Below are 17,131 nucleotides of genomic sequence, written 5' to 3'. Positions count from 1 at the left end.
CAACAAGCGGCAGATCCAGGGAGACTCCCCTTCTTCCCCTGGGGAGGAGCGGCGTGGGAGCACACTGCAGGGATCTGCTGGGTTTGGAGACTCCACACGGGGTCAGGTGCCAGAGATAGAAATGCTCGGTCACAGGCCGGGTGAGCACGGAGTGCGGTTGGAGACCGGGGAGACGGGAGTGACTGACTGCTTTTCTCTGGGGGGCGCACTGACGAGTGGGGCCCCGAGTTCTCGGCTCCTCCGGGGTGGAGATTGGGAGGCCGCCATTTTCACTCTCATCCTCCAAAGCTGCATGGAAAGCTTGCAGGGAACAAAAGCTCCCGAGAGCAAACCTGAACAGATTACTTAGACCGGACCGGCAAGGGCGGGGCAATTCTGCCTCCGGCAAAGACATTTGGGAACCACAGCAACAGGCCCCTCCCCCAGAAGATCAGCAAGAACAGCCAGCCAAGACCAAGTTTACCGATCAATGAGAACAGCTGAACTCCAGCGCTAGGGGAATAATGCACATAGAATTCATGGCTTTTTTACTATGATTCTTTAGTCTTTCAAAGTTAATTTTTTTTTATTTTCTGTATTTTTTCTTCTTCTATTTTTTTTGAATTTTTCTTTTTCCCCTTTTCAACTAAAATCTTATCAATCCCTTTTTTAAAAATCTTTTTACTTTTAATTTTTAGAGTCATATTCTATCTCTTCATTGTAGTTAACCTTATTTTTTGTATATATATCTCTATATATAAGTTTTTCTCTCTTTAAAATTTTGGGATACAGTTTCTTCTAACAGACCAAAATATACCCTAAATCTCTAGTGTATGGCTTTGTTCTAGTCTCCTGCCTGATCACATTCGCTCCCTTTTTTAAAATTTTTCTTTTTTCTTTTTTCAACCAACTTCTTATCTTCTCAATTCCTTTTATAAAATCTTTTATAATTTTCATCTTTACAGTCATATTCCATCCCTTCATCGTATTTACCCTTATTTTTGTACATATATAAGTTTTTCTTTCTTTAAAACTTTGGGAGGCACTTTCTTCTAAAAGACCAAAATACACCCAAAATCTAAATGTGTAGCACTGATTTATGCACCAGTCTGATCATATTTGAACATATTCTTTTTTTTTTAATCTTTTTTTTTTCTTTTTTCTTTCTTTCCCTTTCTTTTCCCCTGGTTTCAGGTCTCTTCTGATTTGTTTAGTATGTATTTTTCTGTGGTTGTTGTTACCCTGTTAGCATTTTGTTCTCTCATTCATCTATTGTCCTCTGGACAAAATGACAAGATGGAAAAAATCACCTCAAAAAAAAGAACAAGAGGCAGTACTGACTGCCAGGGACCTAATCAATACAGACATTAGTAAGATGTTGGAACTAGAGTTCAGAATGACGATTTTAAAGATACTGGCTGGGCTTGAAAAAAGCATGGAAGATATTAGAGAAACCCTTTCTGGAGAAATCAAAGAACTAAAATCTAACCAAGTCGAAATCAAAAAGGCTATTAATGAGGTGCAATGAGGTGCAATCAAAAATGGAGGCTCTAACTGCTAGGAGAAATTAGGCAGAAGAGAGAATTAGTGATATAAAAGACCAAATGATGGAAAATAAAGAAGCTGAGAAAAAGTGAGATAAACAACTACTGGATCACGAGGGCAGAATTTGAGAGATAAGCAATACCATAAGATGAAACAATATTAGAATAATTGGGATCCCAGAAGAAGAAGAAAGAGAGAGAGGGGCAGAAGTTATATTGGAGCAAATTGTAGCAGAGAACGTCCCTAATTTGGGGAAGGAAATAGGCATCAAAATCCAGGAGGCACAGAGAACCCCCCTCAAAATCAATAAAAATAGGTCAACACCCCAACATCTAATAGTAAAACTTACGAGTCTCAAAGACAAAGAGAAAATCCTGAAAGCAGCTCGGGACAAGAGATCTGTAACCTACAATGGTAGAAACATTAGATTGGCAACAGACCTATCCACAGAGAACTGGCAGGCCAGAAAGGACTGGCATGATAGATTCAGAGCACTAAATGAGAAAAATATGCAGCCAAGAATACTATATCCAGCTAGGCTGTCATTGAAAATGGAGAGATAAAAAGCTTCCAGGACAAACAAAAACTAAAAGAATTTGTGAACACGAAACTAGCCCTACAAGAAATATTGAAAGGGGTCCTCTAAGCAAAGAGAGAGCCTAAAAGTAACATAGACCAGAAAGGAACAGAGACAATATACAGTAACATTCACCTTACAGGCAATACAATGGCACTAAATTCATATCTTTCAAAAGTTACCCTGAATGTAAATGGGCTAAATGCCCCGATCAAAAGATGCAGGGTATCAGATTGGATAAAAAAACAAGACCCATCGATATGCTGTCTGCAAGAGACTCATTTTAGACCCAAAGCCACCTCCAGATTGAAAGTGAGGGGGTGGAAAACCATTTACCATGCTAATGGACACCAAAAGAAAGCTGGGGTGGCAATCCTTATATCAGACAAATTAGATTTTAAACGAAAGACTGTAATAAGAGATGAGGAAGGACACTATATCCTACTTAAAGGGTCTATCCAACAAGAAGATCTAACAACTTTAAATATCTATGCCCCTAATATGGGAGCAGCCAATTATATAAGCCAATTAATAACAAAAGCAAAGAAACATATTGATGATAATACAATAATAGTAGGGGACTTTAACACCCCCCTCACTGAAATGGACAGATCATCTAAGCAAAAGATCAACAGAGAAATAAAGACTTTAAATGACACACTGGACCAAATGGACTCCACAGATATATTCAGAACATTCCATCCCAAAGCAACAGAATACACATTCTTCTCTAGTGCCCATGGAACAGTCTCCAGAATAGACCACCTCCTAGGTCACAAATCAGGTCTCCACTGGTACCAAAAGATTAGAATCATTCCCTGCATATTTTCAGACCACATGCTTTGAAACTAGAACTCAATCACAAGAGGAAAGTCGGAAAGAACTCAAATACATGGAGGCTAAAGAGCATCCTACTAAAGAATGAATGGGTCAACCAGGAAATTAAAGAAGAATTTAAAAAATTCATGGAAACAAATGAATATGAAAACACAACTGTTCAAAATCTTTGGGATACAGCAAAGGCAGTCCTAAGAGGAAAGTATATAGCAATACAAGCCTTTCTCAAGAAACACAAAAGGTCTCAAGTACACAACCTAACCCTACACCTAAAGGAGCTGGAGAAAGAACAGCAAATGAAGCCTAAACCCAGCAGGAGAAGAGAAATAATAAAGGTCAGAGCAGAAATCAATGAAATAGAAACCAAAAGAACAGTAGAACAGATCAACAAAACTAGGAGCTGGTTCTTTGAAAGAATTAATAAGATTGATAAACTCCTGGCCAGACTTATCAGAAAGAAAAGAGAAATGACCCAAATAAATAAAATCATGAATGAAAGAGGAGAGATCACAACCAACACCAAAGAAATACAAACAATTATAAGAACATTTATGAGCAACAATATGGCAGCAAATTAGATAATCTGGAAGAAATGGATGCATTCCTAGAGATGTATCAACTACCAAAACTGAACCTGGAAGAAATAGAAAACCTGAACAGACCTATAACCACTAAGGAAACTGAAGCAGTAATCAAAAAATCTCCCAACAAACAAGAGCCCAGGGCCGGATGGCTTCCCAGGGGAATTCTACCAAACATGTAAAGAAGAATTAATACCTATACTTCTGAAACGGTTCCAAAAAATAGAAATGGAAGGAAAACTTCCAAACTCGTTTTATGAGGCCAGCATTACCTTGATCCCAAAACCAGACAAATACCCCATCAAAAGGGAGAATTATAGACCAATATCCTGGATGAACATGGATGCAAAAATTCTCACCAAAACACTAGCCAATAGAATCCAACAGTACATTAAAAGGGTTATGCACCAGGACCAAGTGGGATTTATTCCTGGGCTGCATGGTTGGTTCAACATCCGCAAATCAATCAATGTGATACAATACATTAATAAAAGAAAGAACAAGAACCATATGATATTCTCAATAGATGCAGAAAAAGCATTTGACAAAGTACAGCAACCTTTCTTGATCAAAACTCTTCAGAGTATAGGGATAGAGCCTACATACCTCAATATCATAAAAGCCATCTGTGAAAAACCCACACTGAATATTGTACTCAATGGGGAAAAACTGAGAGCTTTCCCCCTAAGGTCAGGAACACGGCAGGGATGTCCACTATCACCACTGCTATTCAACATAGTTTTAGGAGTCCTAGCCACAGCAATCAGACAACAAAAAGAAATAAAAGACATCCAAATTGGCAAAGAAGTAGTCAAACTCTCACTCTTTGCAGATGATAGGATACTGTATGTGGAAAACCCAAAAGACTCCACACCAAAACTGCTAGAACTCACGCAGGAATTCAGTCAAGTGGCAGGTTATAAAATCAATGCACAAAAATCAGTGGCATTCTTATACACCAACAACAAGACAGAAGAAAGAAATTAAGGAGTCGATCCCATTTACAGTTGCAACCAAAATCATAACATACCTAGGAATAAATCTAACCAAAGAGGCAAAGAATTTGCACTCAGAAAACTATAAATTACTCATGAAAGAAATTGAGGAAGACACAAAGAAATGGAAAAACGTTCCATGTTCATGGATTGGAAGAACAAATATTGTGAAGATGTCAATGCTACCTAGAGCAATCTACACATTTAATGCAATCCCTATCAAAATACCATCAACTTTTTTCAAAGAGCTGGAACAAATAATCCTAAAATTTGTATGGAACCAGAAAAGACCCCAAATAGCCAGAGGAATGTTGAAAAAGAAAAGCAAAGCTGGTGGCATCACAATTCCAGACTTCAAACTCTATTACAAAGCTGTAATCATCAAGACAGTATGGTACTGGCACAAAAACAGACACATAGATCAGTGGAACAGAAGAGAGAGCCCAGAAATGGACCCTCAACTCTATGGTCAACTCATCTTCAACAAAGCAGGAAAGAATGTCCAATGGAGGAAAGACAGTCTCTTCAACAAATGGTGTTGGGAAAATTGGACAGCCACATGCAGAAGAATCAGACTGGACAATTTCCTTACAAGACACACAAAAATACACTCAAAATGAAGGAAAGACCTACATGTGAGACAGGAATCCATCAAAATCCTTGAGGAGCACACAGGCGGCAACCTCTTTGACCTCAGCCACAACAACTTCTTCCTAGAAACATTGCCAAAGGAAGCAAGGGCAAAAATGAACTATTGGGACTTCATCAAGATAAAAAGCTTTTGCACAGCAAAAGAAACAGTCAACAAAACCAAAAGACAACCGACAGAATGGGAGAAGATATTTGCAAATGACATATCAGATAAAGGGCTAGTATCCAAAATCTATAAAGAACATATCAAACTCAACACCCAAAGAACAAAGAATCCAATCAAGAAATGGGCAGAAGACATGAACAGACATTTATTTAAAGAAGACATCCAAATGGCCAACAGACACATGAAAAAGTGCTCAACATCGCTTGGCATCAGGGAAATCCAAATCAAAACCTCAATGAGATACCACCTCACACCAGTCAGAATGGCTAAAATTAACAAGTCAAGAAACAACAGACGTTGGCGAGAATGTGGAGAAAGGGGAACCCTCTTATACTGTTGGTGGGAATGCAAGCTGGTGCAGCCACTGTGGAAAACAGTATGGAGGTTCCTCAAAAAGTTGAAAATAGAGCTACCATACGACCCCGCAATGGCACTACTGGGTATTTACTGCAAAGATGGAAATGTAGTGATCCGAAGGGTTACGTGCACCCCGATGTTTATAGCAGCAATGTCCACAATAGCCAAACTATGGAAAGAGCCACGATGTCCATGTCCATCGACAGATGAATGGATAAAGAAGATAGAATATTATGCAGCCATGAAAAGGAATGAAATCTTCCCATTTGCAATGACATGGATGGAACTGGAGGGTATTAATGCTGAGCGAAATAAGTCAAACAGAGAAAGACATGTATCATATGACCTCACTGATATGAGGAATTCTTAATCTCAGGAAACAAACTGAGGGTTGCTGGAGTGGTGGCGGGGGGGAGGGATGGGGTGGCTGGGTGATAGACATTGGGGAGGGTATGTGCTATGGTGAGCGCTGTGAATTGTGTAAGACTGTTGAATCACAGACCTGTACCTCTGAAACAAATAATATATTATATGTTAAAAAAAAAAAAGAAGATAGTAGGAAGGGAAAAATGAAGGGGGGGAATCGGAGGGGGAGACGAACCATGAGAGACTATGGACTCTGAGAAACAAACTGAGGGTTCTAGAGGGGAGGGGTGTGGGGGGATGGGTTTGCCTGGTGATGGATATTAAAGAGGGCACATACTGAATGGAGCACTGGGTATTATACGCAAACAATGAATCATGGAACACTACATCAAAAACTAATGATGTAATGTATGGTGATTAACATAACATAATAAAATAAAAAAATAAAAAGTAAAATAAAAAAATATATACCTCTCAAAGTTCTTGTGAACATTAAAGATACTAGAGGTATAAAATACCTATCACTATGGCTGATATATAGTAGTTAACCAGTAATCTATAGGGTAATAAATTTTTTAAAAGGTATATGGGCACATCAAGCACTCAATGTAGGTTATAATGTAATTACTAGGGTAATATATACTAAGGCAAATATATTCACTAGACCAAAACTTCTAAAACCTAGTAATGCTTGGTCAATTAATCTTGGAAGCCCTGCGTCTAAATTTTCTTTTTTAATTCCTTCACTCACTCATTCATTCACTCATTCGATAAACATTAGTCAGCATCAAGCCCTCCTGCAGCTTACAGTCCAGATAAAAAACACCCATTAACAAATAAGCACATAATTATACATTTTAGTTAGTGATATGAAGGAAAAGAACAAGCAAGCAACAGAGAGATTAACATAGTTAGTGCACCAAATTTATTTGTGGTATCAGAGAAGACTTCTCTGAGGAAGTGCTAAGTTAGACTGAAAAGATGAAAAAGAGAAAAGAGAAGAAAGTTAATCCAGAAAATTGGAAGAAAACGAATGAGGGCATGAGTAAAACAAAGCAAACCAAACAAAAAGCACAGTCTTACTGAGGAATTAAAAGAAAACTCAACTCAGTGAGAGTTGGGAAAGTGGGACAAAATGAGGCTGCAGAGATAAGAAGGAGCCAGATCACATACAACTGCATAGGTTATAATAAAAAGTCTTTCATTTATTCTAAATGCTTTATTCTTCTGTCACTGAAGAATTTAAGCAGCTAAATGATGTGATGTGATTTGTGTTTTTAAAAAGATCACTAGAGAATTTAGGCAGAATGAGAACATTTTTTAAACTACCCTCCCTCCCTCAAAACCCACTGAAAACAACAAAAAAAAAGGCAAAAGAAAAAACATCATCTCCAACGAAACAAGGAAAGGACCACAACCACAAACCACAAAATATGATGATTATCTTCCAAATACTGAGAAATTTTGTGGTAAGGAAAGATGTTGAGAGATGACCAAGAACAAAAAACCTCCTCAGACCTCAAATCTTGGACAGGCTGCAGATATCTAAATGCATATCAATCCTGAAAGTTCATTCCAAAAATCCTTTGATTAACAATGATGAGGTTTAAAGGGAATGAGAAAGCCACAATAGGTATGATTAATGACCCAGTGAAGACCCAGCTCCAAACAGCCAAGAGTAAAGAAGGTAGATTTGAAGAGGAAGAACCCATCATTTTTATGATCTGCAACTAAACCTCCTAACCCCAGGAGATTTCTGGTGGTGAGAAGGGATAAAAAACAGGAGCATAAATCATCATATTGGTTCTTAGAGGGCCTGTGAAATAAAGGGCTTCATAACAAATTGTACATGAAAATAAGAGGAGATATGTCTCTGGGTAGAGGACAAAATAAATACGATCAGATGGTGTTTAAAGGCAGCCACCTAAATTTGACACTGTGTACCACTCCACCTTACTTCCCTTTGCCTTTCCCTGTACTATTCTAAAACAAATAGTGGCCCAGTTAGAGTTCTCTTTATTTTAAAAATGGCTAATAACCAGAAAGAAACCAGCAGGCGATCTATACATACATATCGAGGAGAGGGGGAAGTATGAGGACAGAAACGTAAATTAAAAGTAGATGAAAATTATTTATCAGAGGAGGAATTACTCCACACAACAGAGAAAAAGTTCAGTCATATAGATGCAAAGAATTTCAAGATGCCATTTTTCTATAAAAAGAGAGCTTAAAAAAGAGTTATAAGAAATAAAAACAACAATGAAGTTCATGAAATGTGAACCAGAAGAGTTTAAGAAAGACATGAAAAGAGCAAAAAAGAAACCATTATGGATGAAAGCCATGCCAGATACAATAAAATCTGATTAAATACAATTGAAAAATCAATAAAGGTATGTGAGTGCAGAATAACTGAATTCACACAAAATTAAATAGCAAAAAGCAATCACATAGACATGCTTGTAGAGAAGATAATAGTATCTATCATCACAAAGGACATCCAACATATATGTATGTTGGGGTGTCTGAAGAAGCTGGAAAAATGGAAAAGAAAAATATTTGAGGAAATAAGGGAAGATGTTTCTATAACGAAATAAAAATAATCTTCATATTAAAGGAGTACCAGAAAAAAACCTGATACAGACCTAAATAGGTTTAATGAACTTCAGAGATGATGAAAGAACTGCACAGGTGTATGGTGGAAAAAATCATCACCTACAGGTAGGAAAAATCAGGCTGGCCTCAGAGACTTCACATAGTAACATCTACTTCAAGAAATGGGGCAACAATCCCCACAAAGTTCATCATTTCATCACCATTCACACTTTCATTAGCTTTTAAAAAATCTACCTTTAGTCTTCTACCTTACGCTTAAGTTGGACCCATGAAGTTCAATAGTGACTTTCCTATCAGAAGAGCCAATGCATTTCCTGCACTGTTTTTCAGTACGCATCCTTCTTGACTTCTACGTAGCTTTTGGCGCTGCTGATCAATTTCTTCTCAAAACTCTCTTCTACATTATACTCTTCTCTCCCAGCTGACTGTTCATTCACATTTCTGCTTTTTTTCTGCCATAATCCCAAAGCAAATATTCCCCATGATTTGGCTCTTGACCCTATGCCAAACTCCTTTCCCTGAAAATTATCCAACCCTATAGCTTCAACTATAATATTGATAGGAAGACTCCCAAATCTATATCCTTATCTTGATCTCTCTTTTCCACTTCATTTTCTTAATTTTTCCAACAGCAGACTGAATTTTCTTTCTTTTTTTTTTTTTAAAGATTTTATTTATTTTTCAACAGAGAAAGAGGGAACACAAGCAGGGGGAGTGGGAAAGGGAGAAGCAGACTTCCCGCCGAGCAGGGAGCCCGATGTGGGGCTCGATCCCAGGACCCTGGGATCATGACCTGAGCCGAAGGCAGACGCTTAACCGACTGAGCCACCCAGGCGCCCTGAATTTTCAACAGTATCTTCAATGTTCTAACTCAGTTTCCTCTCCTAAAATTGACTTCCTCTCTTAATTACTGATTTTAGTAATGGTATTACCATTCTCTCAATCCACAGACTTAAAAACTTTAGACATCTTTGATTCTCTTCCTTTCTGTTTGGTCCCTAGGTCCAATTAATTTCTTAGTTCTACCAAATCTTTCTTCAAAATATTTCTTAAATCCTACCTTTCCTCTTCATTTTCACTGCTGTCATCCTAGATAATGTCCTAGTCTTGTAACATCAAGATAATAGCAGCAACTTCTTGTCTATGCTGGGCACTACTAACAGAATGACTTCCCTATTAGTATCTCTGCTCAGAAACCTACAAAATTCCCCATGAGAACAAGATAAAGTTAGAACTATCAGTTTGACAATTATAACTCTCCATAACCTGACAACATCTAACTTGGATCTTATATTTGTCCAACATTATTCAGTCTAACATCATGAAAGAGCTGGAGCTTTAGAGGCAGAAAATCTGAATCCAAACCCTGGCTCCATCATTTATTAGCATTGTGGTTATGAGTAAGGAAATTAACTTTTCTGGGCTTCAGTTTCTTCACCTGAAAAATGAGGATAATAATACCAACCTCACCAAGTTTTTTAAGATAAGATAATGAATGTAAAGGGTATGGTAGAGCATCTGCCACAAAGTAAAAACTCAATAAATGATAGCTGTCATGCCACTTTTCCTATATAAAAGACCAGTTCCTTTCCCCTATCAAAATCTATCCATTCTTTGAGGCCTAAGTTATTACTAACTTTGTCCACAAAAACCTATTTTGAACAGCTCAGCCTTAAGTGATCTTTCATAGGGATCTCCTCAGAAAATATTTCTCTTATAAACATTTGTACCTCATACCCTTAGTTTGTAAGCTCCTTCTGAAGAGTGACTATGATATACATACTTTGTGTTCTTGTTTTGCCCATACCAGAAACTAAGTAAATATCTGTTAAATATTATTGCTTCATCTACCAATTTTGAAATGACTATTTTGGGATTTATAGAAGAGCTTAATGCTCATCTCATCATACTGACTTTTTCTGAAGAAAGTAAATGGCTTCCATAACTATTTATTTAATTTGACCTGCCCAGTAGCTCAGTTTTATTACTAAGATGTTAATAATTAATTGCTATAGCTGACAAGAGTTTATTTCTCTATAATAATACATTCTTCAGATTTTATTTTAAAACCTTTAAACATTAACTCTAATAAGAATTGTTCAATACCTATCAAATCACTTCAAACAAGAACCACAAAGGAAGCATAAGCTAAGCAGGTGACGTCATCTTCTCCCATTCAATTGCCTCTGGAACCAAACCAATGACTCAAATTTTATTTTCATCAAAGAAAGAAATACTTTAAGATATATTTTAGTCTGCTTGCAATTAGAAAATTATTTTCTAAACACATACAGGTTGATTACTTAAGATATAAAACATAAAAGGCAAAAACATGTTTCTAATGTGATTTTAAATAGATTTAAATAAGTTTTAAATGACTAAGAAATTTTTCAAATGTTCATCTGTAATTGCCCCTACACAACAAAAGAATTTCAGGGCTGAAAACATCTGTCTATTATCTCATAGTTTTGTTTATATATTATTAAATAAGTGATTTGGCTGGGTTTTTTCCCATTGAATAGACAGATGGGCTGTTAGCTATTTTTTTGTATTAGGTAGCTGGAGATTTTATTAATTCATAAACGTAAATGAACTATGTCATTAAAGATTTAATGAAATATGTTATTCTTAATAGATACTAAACTATTTCATTTAGAATGATAATGCAAGGGTTTTCTTTTTTCCAGTCAGTGATTCACTACAAAATTATCTCTATCTAAAATAAATTTTTATACTCTATTTTAATCCACTTGATATTACTTAAAGTGGATAAATCCACTTTAAACACAAAGATGTGTTTAATGATTATCAATTAATTTAATTGATGTATTTAATGTATTTTTCTTTAGTGTACTACAACTTTCATATTCTTCTCTTAACATGATTATGTATTAAGTCTATGGTTTTTCTATAAAGAATGCTGATCTATATTTAGCAGTTGAATTCCTGGTTGAATTTCAACTGGACAAGAAAAACATAGCTTACTCATCACTTTACCAGAATTAAGTAACCTTTCAGTCTGCCAATAAAAACAGCAACAAAAATACAACATTTGAGCCAGGGTTGCATTCTGGTTGGATGTATTATAATAACGACAAATTCACTCACTATAGCCAGGATATATTTCTGAAACAGATCCGATCTGTTCTGTATTGTTCAGTCTAGAGATTTCTTTTTGATAAGTTAATACATTAAGACAGATTTAAAAAAAAAAAAAAACAACTTACGGGAGGTCCAGTGTCCCCTTTTGGCCCTCTTAGAGTCTCCATTTCGAGCATTGTATTAAGATCCTCATAATAATAATAATAATCATAAAGTTCAGTCTCATAGGTACTTTCGATGGGGTAGGTAGCGTCAGGATCAAATTCACCTTCTGTCCTCAGGTCAAGGTGATTGTCCACAGCCGGCTCATCTGTCACTCTGTATAAGGTAGTGTTTAAAATCTGGTGTAGTTCCATGAGTTCATTAGTGTGTAGATTTGCTGTGATAGCCTTCTTGAGATTAGTAATTGTTTCTTGTTTCATATGTGGAAGAACAGATGATATTTTCTTAAATGGTGACAAACCAGTTACTCTATCATTATGTTGTGTGATATTGTCAGACACATTTGGGAGAGAACTAAATTTCTCCTTGCTATTTGTTCTCGCCTTATTGAGATGATGGGTCACTGACAGGCTTAAATTTGTCTGAGTATGTTCCTCAGTGATCATTTCTTTGGCCTGAATTCCATGGTTTACAAGATCCACAGCAGAGACATTGCTTGAATGAAGAGAGGTTGACTGAGATTTTGATATCTGGTGTCCTTGTTGTTTATGGACTGTGGCAGAATCGTTATTTACGATATTTGGGATGCTTTTGCCTTTGGTAAATGTGTCCTCTGACAGCAATTTTTCACCAAATTGTTTGGGCAAAGGAGAGTTTTCCAGTATCTCAGCTGGTACGATGGTTGTATGAAGAAGGCTTATCTCAGGGCGACAACGCTGCTTCACATATTTGCAATAATCTGCAGATGCTTCTGCAGAAGGAATAATATCCAACTGACATACTATTCCTTCAAAATGTACAGAATTATTATTCATACTTCCTAAGGTAAACACACTGTTAGAATCAAAAGTCTGAACTTCCAAAAGAGTCTCTCTGCTAAAATATTTCTTTCCACACTCAACAAACATTGAGACAACTTGGTTTCTAATAGTAATAGCAAATGAGTGCCATCGCTCATTGTGAAAACTGTAGTTGAAAAATACAGACTGCTTTCCTCCAAGGTATACTACTAATTTTTTAGGTAATAATTGCACTCCTAATTGCAGTCTATTTTTATTTCTAATGCTGAAGAGAAATGCATTGTTTACTCTATGTGACTGCAACCCAATTAATATTGTAAATGGCTGTTCTAAGTTGACTGGTAAAATTTTCAAGAGAGGTGACTCAATGTAAGCATCATTTGTTAAAATGACACCTGATTCTGTTAAATGGAACCCCTGAGGTAATGGTGTAGGTGATGATGGTACAGCAGTCACTGATGATGAATGTCTTACATCTTTGCCTCCAAGGCCTAGCTGATGAAGAATATCTATGCCTGGGAATTAAAAAGAGAGAGAGAAAGAGAAAGAATCTTACTCTTATGCATTCATGTGTTCATATAAGTGTTTGAATATGAGAACATATTCCTTGTCTGTATCAACAGTAATCCCTAAAATAAGCATGCTTTATCAATTTCCAGGTAATGAAAGATAAGGAGAGGAAGAGTAAAATGTTATACTCATAATTTGAAACACACACATACATACAAACATAGCCATGCGAGTGTGCACGCACGCACATGCACACACACGCACACACACTAATATTCCTAAACCCAAAATTCAATAAATGTTCCCTCATTTTTCCTGATCAATTAGGAATCTTATTTGTTACTCCAATGAATATTATTTCTTTAATTTAAAACTTAAAACTTTATGACCTCTATGTTAAAGAGGAACAGGGGACACAGTTACCAAAAAAAATTTATAACTTGGAAACCATTTTATAAATTAAGTTCACATAATCTTTAAACTATAGTTTTTCAGGCTATTTTCCCTTGTGGCCTTCTGGGAATTTACAAGTTATATAAAAGTTTTCCCTATGCCTAATACCTTAAGTTTGCTACACATAGAGTATTCAGTCACCTTGATATCTCCTAGACAGGAGAACCTTAATTCCTATTGTTGATGATCACATACTTTTTCTTTCCATTCCAAGTTTCTCTTGCTTCCATTATTTTCTCAGTCCTCCACAGTAATTTTTATCCAAACAATTTTTAGCCTCTTTTTCAATAATTATTATATAATATAGATTTTATGTAATACAAAATTTTATAAAATTATGGCCTTTCCTGGTTTATTTTTATTGTGGTGTTACTAATAGTATACTGTTTCTCTCCTTTAACCAATTATAAACTCTTAGAAGACAGATTCTATGTCTGATTCATTATTGGATATCTACTATTCTTGCCTTGCAAATAGTTCTACAATTTCTAGATTAATGAATATGCCCCACCAGGATCTTATCAGATGCCACGTTTATCTCTGAGAGAGTCTTATAAGATAAAATACAATTTGTAAAGAATGATGAATCATTTCTTAGAGATATAGAACAGTTTCGTCAGCCATATGATCTTTATGATTTTGGAGGTTATAAACCTCCCACCTGTATCTTTGTACATATATAATCATTTCCAATAAGAAATGTCAAAGAATATTAATTCATAACTGTGATAACAGAAAAAAATAAACGTTTTTGAAGATTAGCCAAAAAAACTGTGAATCATCTTAGTTTTTCTTTTATAAAAAATTAGTAGATATTTGATGTTCATGTTTATTACAAATAGCAAACATAATGGCAAATATAACTCATGCATAATCTAGCAATACAATTAAAATGTTTTCTCAGCAGAGAGCTTTACAAAATACTCAAGTGTTTTAAGGTTATAACAATCATTATATTTATAAAGTAGTTGTAGTTTTATAATAGTTTTAAAAGTTATAAATGTTTGTATCTAAGACACAGTATGACAGCAACTCAATCTTTTCCACCAAAACATTACTAACAGCAGTTTAGAATTATATATGTCTCCAGGAGTTTGGAGGAATATTTTAAAGAGACCCCATAAAAACACAAAAAATATCTTGACTTCTCATATTTTATAATTATAATTTAGGAAACACTTTAATTTTACTCTATAATATGGCTTTTTTTTAATATAAAACATAAATTACAAGTTAAATCAGTTAACTATCCCCATCCCCAATCTTCATGGAAAATTTATACTTCTGAAACATGTCTGCTTAGTCTGACTTTGGGTACTCTTGCCCAATATATCTGCCTCTGTGGGTGTGCATATCTCAATCTGAGAAGTAAACTATGTTAGAAACACTACTCCTATAAAAATCACAATGCTTAAAATATAATCATATATTATGTGAAAGTTATCATTCTAAGATGCCAGATAGGCTATCTTTACACAAAGGAAGTGCCACATTTATGTGGTATGATAACAAGAGCTGCTCCTTGCCCAAAGAAAACTTCTCCTTGCATTTAACAATAACCCCTGCTATCTAGTACCTCAGATTTCCAATGCTATTAAAGGAAATATTCCTGGAAAGAGTATTATTTGAAAACTTCATTATATATATGTGTGTGTGTTTAATATTTCGTATATATTTTTCCTTTAATTCTATTTTACTTGAGTTTTTATAACAAATAGCTGAGATTAAGAAAAAATGGCTTTGAGAATTTGCTATTCAGTAAGTGTCTTGTTATTGAACCATCCTTGCATTCCTGAAATAAAATCTACTTGATGGTTATATATTATTCTTTTGATACCTTGCTGGGTTCTTGAAAAATAATGTATGTAGAACCATCACATCAATATTTATAAGTTAAGACTGGTCTGTGTTTTTTCTCTTATTGTACTATCTTTATCAGACTATAATATTGATTCATTATTTTCTATAGCCTAATTTAAATTGAATTTATTAGGCTATGTTTTAAAAACATAAAGTACAAATTAGATACCATTCTCTCATCACAATGCTAAAAAGTTACATTTTAATAACAAAATTAGAAAACAAAAAAACAAACAAAACCCTTTAACTGGAAAATGTAAAGGTTTTCTCCTAAATCATTTGGATCAATGGGAAAATACAAATAAAAATTACATGGTTTTTAGAAAACAACAAAAATGAAAATACTGCAGATCAAAATCTATGGGATACAGCTCTAGAATTATCTTTTAGAAAAAAAAGATTTATATTTTTATTCTGTTACCTTTAAAATTATAAATTTACACAATGTCCCTAGTCCTCTTTATTTAGACATATCTATTATTTCTTTCCTATGAACAGTGTTTCCTTTTTCTTTTTCTTCCTCCTCCCCTTTACCTTACCATCTAATATTAGCCAATAGAATTAGCGTTCTTAGCATTTACCTTTTTATTATTAAATATCCTGATAGTATTTTTTTATTTGCTTTATCAGCTTTGGATAATATTAATTCCCAGCTTCTACATATGAGCCAGTCAGCAAACTTAATATACCTCCTGTCTTTTTTCCCTCTTCCCCTCCCATTTGTCAGTGATTGTACCATTCCTACATTAATTCATATGGTAACTTATATGCAGTTCTGTTCCCACATTTTCTTCTGATAAATATAGCCAGTCTTTTGCAGTCATTTTCTCAGTTATTTATTTTTAATGAAGTTATCCTCTATTAGTCTCCTCAAGAAGCATTCATGGGAAAATTTCCTGGATGTTTGACTTTTTAGAATTGTTTGTTGTTATCCTTGTATCTTAAATTTCATTGGATATAAAATTCTTTGCTGATACTTTCTTTCCTTAAATATCTTATAGATATGATTCCACTATCTTTAGGTGTGGAATGTTAGGATAGAAAAATCTGAAGTCAGCTAATTTTATTTCTCCCCTAAGTGACTCAATTTTTTTTGTTACCAACATGCCCCAAAGAGAAGTTCTTTATCTTTGAAGTGAAGTGCATGCAGATTTTATTAGGATATGGCTTCATATTGACACTTCTGGATAAATATTTCCAGGCATACAGTATGCCCATTTGTTGTATAGATCCAAGTTTTGTTGTTGTTTACTTCAGCAAAGTTTTCATGAATTATATCCTTGAATATTTGTTCTATTTTATAGTTTTGGTTTTCTTCTTCAAAAATTCCTATTATAAGTATTTTAATCTCCATTGCTATCTTCTATGTCTATCATTTCTCTGCAATCTTTTAAAATATGTTCTTTATCTTCAGTTCTGTTATTTTCTCACTTCTGTCTTTACAGTGTTTCCTATAATATCTAATCTCTCTTTGTGCTCCTTCCAATCTCATCTTGATTTATATTATAAAGGTTTTTTCCTACTACATCTTTTCTGAGTTCTACAAGCTCACAATTCATATCCTTTTAACATCTTGC

At 35.0% G+C, this 17,131-nt stretch overlaps 1 protein-coding gene across 1 annotated transcript in view; it reads right to left on the bottom strand.

Annotated features, from left to right (window-relative positions):
• COL24A1 (collagen type XXIV alpha 1 chain) overlaps positions 1-17,131 on the bottom strand; it is a 384,914-nt gene that overhangs the window by 336,725 nt on the left and 31,058 nt on the right. The window contains exon 4 of the mRNA XM_032424689.1: positions 11,895-13,246. Coding sequence (XP_032280580.1) covers positions 11,895-13,246 — 1,352 coding nt within the window. The remainder of the gene's footprint in view (positions 1-11,894; positions 13,247-17,131) is intronic.

This window comes from Phoca vitulina, unplaced genomic scaffold, assembly GCF_004348235.1.
Source record: "Phoca vitulina isolate PV1807 unplaced genomic scaffold, GSC_HSeal_1.0 scaffold2, whole genome shotgun sequence".
In the NCBI taxonomy this organism is placed as follows: domain Eukaryota; kingdom Metazoa; phylum Chordata; class Mammalia; order Carnivora; family Phocidae; genus Phoca; species Phoca vitulina.
This window is presented reverse-complemented; position numbering and strand designations above follow the sequence as displayed.